This window comes from Triticum urartu, chromosome 2 (assembly GCF_003073215.2).
Source record: "Triticum urartu cultivar G1812 chromosome 2, Tu2.1, whole genome shotgun sequence".
Classification (NCBI taxonomy): Eukaryota; Viridiplantae; Streptophyta; class Magnoliopsida; order Poales; family Poaceae; genus Triticum; species Triticum urartu.
In genome coordinates this window covers 75,171,836-75,179,918 of record NC_053023.1, presented here as the reverse complement: position 1 = coordinate 75,179,918, position 8,083 = coordinate 75,171,836, and the positions used below count along the sequence as shown (strand labels likewise).

The 8,083-nt window shown below is 43.6% G+C and overlaps 1 protein-coding gene across 1 annotated transcript; it reads right to left on the bottom strand.

Annotated features, from left to right (window-relative positions):
* Positions 1-2,804: 2,804 nt before the first annotated feature.
* On the bottom strand, positions 2,805-4,491 carry LOC125535142 (probable glycerol-3-phosphate acyltransferase 2). The gene is made up of 2 exons (XM_048698192.1): positions 4,337-4,491; positions 2,805-3,687 (listed from the first exon to the last, which is right to left on the bottom strand). Exons 1-2 carry the CDS (start codon positions 4,489-4,491, stop codon positions 2,805-2,807), a joined length of 1,038 nt encoding a protein of 345 aa, XP_048554149.1.
* Between the last annotated feature and the right edge of the window lie 3,592 nt (positions 4,492-8,083).

The following is an 8,083-nucleotide window of genomic DNA, read 5'->3' as shown; positions in this document are numbered from 1 at the left end:
GATCCAAAAAAGAGTCTTGGTTCGTGCAATGGGTGGCGGTGGCCTCGGCGCCATGGGAGGCGGTGGCTTCGGAGCCATGGGAGGCATGGGTGCACATCCGGCCGCCATGGGAGGCATGGGTGCACCTCCGGCCGCCATGGGAGGCATGGGTGCACCTCCGGCCGCCATGGGAGGCATGGGTGGCTTTGGAGCACCCTCCGACGCTATGGCCGCCATGAGAGGCATGAGTTTTGCTTCTCTCATGGGAGGCATGGGTGCACCTCCGGCCGCCATCGGTGCAATGTCTTTCGATGTGCCTTCTCACACACATTCCCATCAGGGACGGAGCTCCGATGTATTCACTGGTGTCAATTGACACCAGTGCCTTCTGGCTTTTCAGCTAATAGTATTAACAAAAACTGCGTATGACCCCAGCCCAAAAATTCCATTGACCCCAGCCCAGCAGCAGACCAGCTAATCCCTAAAGCCTTAGCCCATAAAATCCATTAAGTTCTAAAAGAAATCAACAGCCTGCGGCAGCAAACAACGATACAAGGCCAGGCCCAATGCGTACGCACTATGTATCAATTAATCGATGTACGCTACCCGATTGCTGTACGCGTACACAAACAGACAGACGCCCTCGTCTCTTCGCCTCCTCATCTCGAATGCTAATTCCGCAGCCGCCGCAGCGAATCGCGACGAACGACGGCGAACTCGAGACCGTTTCTTCAGGTGAATGTTGACATCGGCTGACCGTCCGCCAGTGCATAATCTTTAATTTGCAAGTGTTGGCTCTTCCAATCCCAGGAAATTTGCACCTTCTCTCTCGCCTCTCGATCTCTAGATTGTCTACAGACTACGATTCTACATGTGCAATTATTTCATGATGGCTATTGGCTAAGTAATTTTTTTAGTTTATTTTCTTTGATTTGCCAAGGACCAGGAAGATATGGATAATTTTTTGTTGAAAGGGAAACGACCAGCACTAGATAGTAATGTGGCAAGGTCTTCAAGGCCAGTTAGACCAGCACTTGATTTGCTATGTGGAGAAAAACATATTTTCTACAATAACGAATGACGATGTAATTGATCTATTTAAGAAGATGAAAGATCGAGAAGGGAAGTTATGAAATGTGAGTCTCGTATCACTTTATTTTTTCCTTAACGATACTTATTTTTTGCACTATTTCTTTCTTACTATTGTTGTGAATATAATATGTTCTTTTGTTCATCCTTTACAAAAAGTTACAAATGAAACGTTCCAAAGTCATCCTTTTGCGTATTATTTCCGGAATATGTAAAGAAGTGTTATTTTATGACTTTGCTCAGCCAATACTCGCTACTCGGTATGATTTTTTTAGATGTAATAATAATATCACCTGCATATTGTTGCTTTTTATATCGCTCTCGGCCATTATCTATGGTGTTGCACCACTATAATTTCTGCTAGCGGCTTAGCGTGGGAAGCGGTTGACACCAGTGCCCATTTTTTCTAGCTTCGTCCCCGATTCCCATGAAGATGCCGTTGAAGGTCTTGCCAACACCGTCGGAGCTTCACATGATGCGGTGCGTGATGAGAAGAGGGAGGAAGATTCATCTTCGGAGGCGGAAGAGTCGTATTCGAAAGATGAGGACGAAGACGAAGACGAGGAAGATGAAGATTGATATGTCTTTCATGTCTTGAACTTTAGTTTGCATTTGAACTTGGTTGGATGAACTTGTGGGCATGATTTTAAACTTGTGAGCATGGATTTTTATTCATCAACTTGTTTGTGTCAAATTTCACATGTTCATTTTTGTCCAAAATATCATATATGCAAAATGCCCGGCGAGTCGCGCGCGCTGTATTTTTGCGCTCTGCTGGAGCGGCGCGCGCGCTGCATTATAGCGCGGCTGCTGGAGTCAGCGCAGGCGGGCGCGCAAAACCAACCGCAGCGCGCGCGGTAAACAGGTTTTTTGCGTGCGGCGCTTTAGCGCGGCTGTTGGAGATGCTCTTAGTTTGGTAGGGAAAGATGAAATAATGAGAAAGTTAATATGCATGTGTAGGCGGAAAAGCGCCCGTCGTGGCAAGCTAGGGGAGCGTGGGTCGTGCCAGTAGACGGGTAAGCGGTGGTGGGTGCCCGGGAAAGCTTCAGGGTTGGCGGTGGCTGGTCGGACTGGCGTGCGGAGCGTCAATGGTGGTGCTGGAAGGGGTAGAGGTGGCGCTCGCGGATGGGATAAATCACACTGGAGATTAAGGATGGCTGGGGAACTGGCCGGCAGGCCAGGGGAGCGATGGTGGTAGCGCTGGAACCTGGAAGGGGTAGTGGCGGCGGCTTCAGATAAAAGCATATATTGCGATGGATTTTTTAGCGGAATAGATCAGGGCAGATACATTTTGATGATGGTGATTCTACTCTTTATTAGGGATGGCTTCGGGAAAACGACTTACAGGAGCGATGTTTTTCTTTCACACATGGGCTAGGAACGTGCAAGATGGCCACTTCCAACGAACGAACCAAAGAGCTAACGTTTTGAATGAGAATTTTTTTTAACAAAAAGACAACAATCACTGAAGCAAGCCAAAGGCACACCGACTTATCATGTCTCGCAATAATTTTTCAAATTTGCTCTCTTTATTCCTTTTTTCAGTATGCACATGAATTTTCAGACATATATCAGGTGAAAAACATAGAGACATAGAGTATAGGTAGATGTTCATACACCCAGGCCAACAATAAGTCCATTTACAAATACTGGTGAAAAGAAATCAAAGCAATAAAGAATTACTCGTACATCACATGATAACAGATGCATGAAAATTAAACTAGCAGCACGCACACCTACGACTTCTTGGCCTTCGCTTTGACGATGCCTTCGTTCCCGGAGAGCATCATGTATTTGTCTTTCCTCGTCTGCTCGGTGAGCTGGAACGCAAGCGCCTCGCCCAGCACACGCTGCACCCGGTTCGCCACGTGGATGTTGTGGCTTATGTCGTCGTGGCCGTGGCCGTCGGCCACGGTCATGGTATCGACCGGCTCCAGGAATTCGACGCGGTACTCGGGCCGCGGGTTCATCATGAAGTACAGCGGGTCGAGCACTTTGGACGTCGGCTTGGTGGACGTGCCGTAGAACATGTCGACCCGGGTCTCGAGCGCGATGGGGGTAACCTCGGCGGCGAGCTCGGCGAACAAGGGGCTCAAGCGGAGCAGGTAGGGCTCCCGGCAGGTCGTCCCCTCGGGGCACACCACAAGGTTTCCGCGCGCCAACAGCCCCTCCATGCGTCGGCGGTCCTCATCCCGGTCCCGGGTCAGCCGCGCCGTGCGGATGGGCGCCATCAGCTCGGAGACGGGGCTCACGCTGTAGGTGACCGCGGTGACGGGCTTGCGGAGCCCAGCCACGACGGTGATCGGGTCCAGGAGGGTGCGGTGGTTGCACACGTAGAGGCGGCCGTCGGCCTTGTCTTTCTCGACGGCGTCGGCAGGCCCGGCGATGATGCGGGAGCGCATGCCGGTGAGGGCCCCGATGGGGACAGAGACGCGGTAGGGGAGGAGGCTGTATGCCGTGCTGCAGACGATGGCCAGGAAGATGCCGAAGGGGATGTACGTGTACATGGCGATCGCGGCGGAGAACGTCGGCGTGAAGGCGAGGCGGCCGTCGTGGAAGACGAAGGGCTTGGGGTACTTGTCCCTCAGCAATACCTGCCATGCCGCCTTGTCGGCCTCGCTTTTGGAGGATTTTGGAGCATTATTATAATTCCATTTAATTTTTAGAAATCTCGAACAATTTTGAAAAACAATAAAAGTTTTTTTAATGGGAAGCTTTTTTGAAGTTTCAAATATTTTTTCAAAATAGCAACAAAATTTTGGAAGTTTTTTGATTTTTTTTTATAATTTGATTTTTTTAATTCTGAAAGTTTTTTGAGAATTTTGAATTTATAAGAGAAATAAACTTGGAAAGGAAAGAAGTGATAGGGGAAGAAGAATAAGAATAGAAATAAAACACAGAAACAAACAAAAATGGGCCATCCCATTATTTGTTGTCATGTGCGAAGTTTGACTATTTGTCGCCCTGTGCAGAAAATAGAATTTTTCCAGCTACATGGGCAAAAAAATAAGTCTGCTAGCTTCGCTGGGCCACAGTGTGAGGCCCACGTGCGAAATTCTGGAAAAGAAAACCTTTTTTTAGCAGACAAAGACATAAGATATTTTTTTGAGATCTGGAGTAGAGTCTCTACTCAGAAGGGGGAGTACATTCAGCGAGCATCAAAGAATGAAGACTACTCGGGACGTTTGCTATCATCATCTGCTCCCCGAAGCTCCTAGCAAGAGCGGCAAGGCCATGGGCCAAAGCGTTGCAGCCACGCCTCATGTACTGAACTTTGCATGTAGCGAAACCTGCCATGACCTGCTTAATGTCCATGATCAGACCATAATGAGCAGAGCGCGTTGGGGTCTGTGCGTTCAGCTCGTTGACAATTGCTTTGTTATCCAACTCCAGCACAATCTGCCCATTGTAATAGCCCGCCATCGCTTGTTAACCCGCTAGAGCAGCACGGGCTTCGGCCTCTTCAGCACTCTGACAACGCGATAGTTTTCTGCTGATGGATATGTCGACGAGTCCACGGTGGTTTCTGGCGACAGCTCCGACAGCGCTCTCTCCGGATTCTGCGAGGAAGGCCGCGTCCGTGTTGATTTTGGCCACACCCAAGTCAGGTGGCGACCATTTGTCCAAGGCCATAGCTCCAGACTGCGCATCCCCGCTCCCAACTGTCAAAGTCTCCCTCCTGTCAGTCTCCTCACAGATATCAGCTGCAGTTCTCAGCTCCTCTTCATATTTCAGCAGAAACTGATTTGAGCTCTCAATTGATTCTTTACCGCAGTTACGAATGCAGTCTTCTCGTAAGTGCCAGCTTCTCCAGAGCAGCAGCAAGAGTTTTGTTCGACCTTCGTCGTTCACCGTGTCCAACAAGGTTTGCAACCAATTCTCCCCCGTATACCTGAATTTATCTTTAGAGGGCAAACTCCACTCCTCCCTCATGGCAGACCTGAGAGCTTTGCTTTTTGTGCACATGACCATCGCATGGTGTTCATTCTCAACTCCATTCCCGCATATACATCAAGTATTGTCCAGTTCAAGCGTTCTTTTCCATTTGTTTTCCTTCGTGCCGTGCGTGTTAGTCGCCACTCTCCAACTGAAAATACGCACTTTACCGCGAACCTTTGCTTTCCATATAAGATCCCAAATACTTCTGTCATTTGGCTCACTGTTCGAGCTCGAAGGATTCTGGGCTAGTTGGGGAAGGCTTGCGGCAGCTAACTTGTACGCACTTCTTACCGAGAAGATTCCGTTCTTCGTAGTGCCAAGCAATTTGGTCACCCACCTCCACTTTAGGGATGTTTAGTTCGTAGATTTCATGAGCGTCAAAAGGGTAGAAGAGTTGTCTAATTAGTGTCTCATCCCACTCTTTCTGGTCTGGGAGCATGAGTTGACTAACCCAACAAATTCTCGATCTGCGGATAAACGAGGTGGTTCTCAAACCCTCCAGTCTTGGCATCCATTGGTCTCTTTGTATCTGAATGTGCCTCCCATTTCCAATCCTCCAAATGATACCTTTTTTCAGAAGCTCAAGACCGAATTCAATGGCTCTCCAAACAGGAGACGCATCAGAGGCGAACACTGTGTCCAGGAGGTTACCGTTGGGGTAGTATTTGGATTTTAGCACCCTTGCACATAAACTCTTCGGATTTTGAATTATTCTCCACCCCTGCTTGGCTAGAAGTGCTTGATTAAAGAGGTGCATATCTCTAAACCCTATCCCTCCCGTCCTCTTAAGCATTATCATCCGCTCCCATGACATCCAATGCACCTTCCGGTGCCCGTCTTCATCTCCCCATCAGAAATCCCTAATCAACCGCTCATATTTTTTAAATAGGAACACAATTTTGGAATTCATAACATGAACTTCGGAATATACTTGGCAGCATGAACGATTTTCTAAATTACGAATAGTTTATTTAACTTCCATACATTTTTGAAAAAAACAAGAACAACAAGATTAAGCAGAGTATTTCTTAAAATTCACACACATTACTTTAAACCATGAACCTTTTATAAAAATACGAACATTTTTTAAGTTTTGAACAAATTTTGAAAACAGGAATATATTTTGAACATTTAGAAGAATTTTAGAATTTTTTTCTTTAATGTAAACATTAGTTTCAATTTATGAACATATCGGTAAACCACGAATATTTTTTGAATGTGGAACATTTTCAAATGCATTTTCTTAAATATTGACCAATTCTAAAAAATACACACATTTGAAAAAAATGGGATTAATTTTTAAAATCCTGAAAATTTTGAACGACAAAGAAATCCCAAACATTTTCTAAAATATGAACACATTTTTGGAATTCGGAATTTTTGCCGAAAAATTGAATAAGAAGTGAAATTACGACATTTTTGAAAATTTCAAATTTCAGAAAAAAAGAAAAATAAAATTGAAATGGGAAAAATAAAAAAGAAACGGAAAATAAAAAGAGAGAAACAGAAGAAGAAAAATAGAAACAAAACATAGAGAAAATGGGTGGCCCAGTCTTGACGCCCTGTGCGTACGTTAAACTATCTACCTCCCTGTGCGGGAAATAGGTTTACTTATTGCTGCCTGTGCAGGAGAAAATGGGCTGACCTTACTGGGTCGTAGCGCGGGCGGCCCATGTATGTTATTCTAGACAAATCTTTCTCTTTTGCTAACATACGGACATAAAAAAGTTTAGTACCACCTCGGATAGAAAAAAGAAATCTTTTGGCGGTGAACGGATGAATTTTGGAATTCATAACATGAACTTCGGAATATACTTGGCAGCATGAATGATTTTTTAAATTACGAATAGTGTTTTTTAACTTCCATACATTTTTGAAAAAAAGAAGAACAAAAAGATTAAACGGAGTATTTCTTGAAATTCACATACATTACTTTAAAACATGAACCTTTTTTTAGAAATACGAACATTTTTGAAGTTTTGACCAAATTTTGAAAACAGGAACATATTTTGAACATCCAGAAGAATTTTAGAAAATTTGTTTCTTTAATGTAAACATTATTTTCAATTTATGAACATATTGGTAAACCATGAATATGTGTCGAATGTGGAACATTTGTCAAATGCATTTTCTTAAATATTGAGCACTTCTAAAAAATACACACATTTGAAAAAAATGGGATTACTTTTTAAAATCCTGAAAATTTTAAACGACAAAGAAATCCCAAACATTTTCTAAAATATGAACACATTTTTGGAATTCGAAATTTTTGCCGAAAAATTGAATAAGAAGTGAAATTCCGACATTTTTGAAAATCTCGAATTTCAGAAAAAAAGAAAATAAAATTGAAATGGGAAAAATAAAAAAGAAATGGAAAATAAAAAGAGAGAAACAGAAGAAGAAAAATAGAAACAAAACATAGAGAAAATGGGCGGCCCAGTCTTGATGCCCTGTGCATACGTTAAACTATCTACCGCCCTGTGCGGGAAATATGTTTACTTATTGCTGCCTGTGCAGGAGAAAATGGGCTGACCTTCCTGGGTTGTAGCGCGGGCGGCCCATGTACGTTATTCTAGACAAATCTTTTTCTTTTGCTAACATACGGACATACAAAAGTTTAGTACCACCTCGGATAGAAAAATGAAATCTTCTGCCGATGAATGTATGAAATAATTGAAGAAACACACCTTACTTTATTAGCAGGTATATAGGTATAGACGTATAGAGTATAGATATAGATGTAGATGTACATTAATTTCCACACATATCAAGTGAAAAACATAGAGATATAGAGTATAGGTAGATGTTCATACACCCAGGCCAACAATAAGTCCATTTACAAATACGGGTGAAAAGAAACCAAAGCAATAAAGAATTACTCGTACATCACATGATAACACATGCATGCATAAAAAACTACTCCCTCTTGTTCTTTTTACTCTGCACATTGGATTTGCCGAAAGTCAAACTTTATTAAGTTTGACCAAATTTATATTAGAAATTATTAGCATCTATAATATCTAATAAATATAATATAAAAATATATTTCAAGATGAATCTAATGATATTGGTGTTG

Bases quoted from the DNA above. Each gene is read 5' to 3' on its own strand.
- LOC125535142 (XM_048698192.1), bottom strand. From the start codon at position 4,491: ATGGCGGGCTATTACAATGGGCAGATTGTGCTGGAGTTGGATAACAAA. The intron at 3,688-4,336 runs GTACATGAGGCG...ATCCTCCAAAAG, and splicing joins TTCGCTACATGCAAAGTTCA to CGAGGCCGACAAGGCGGCAT.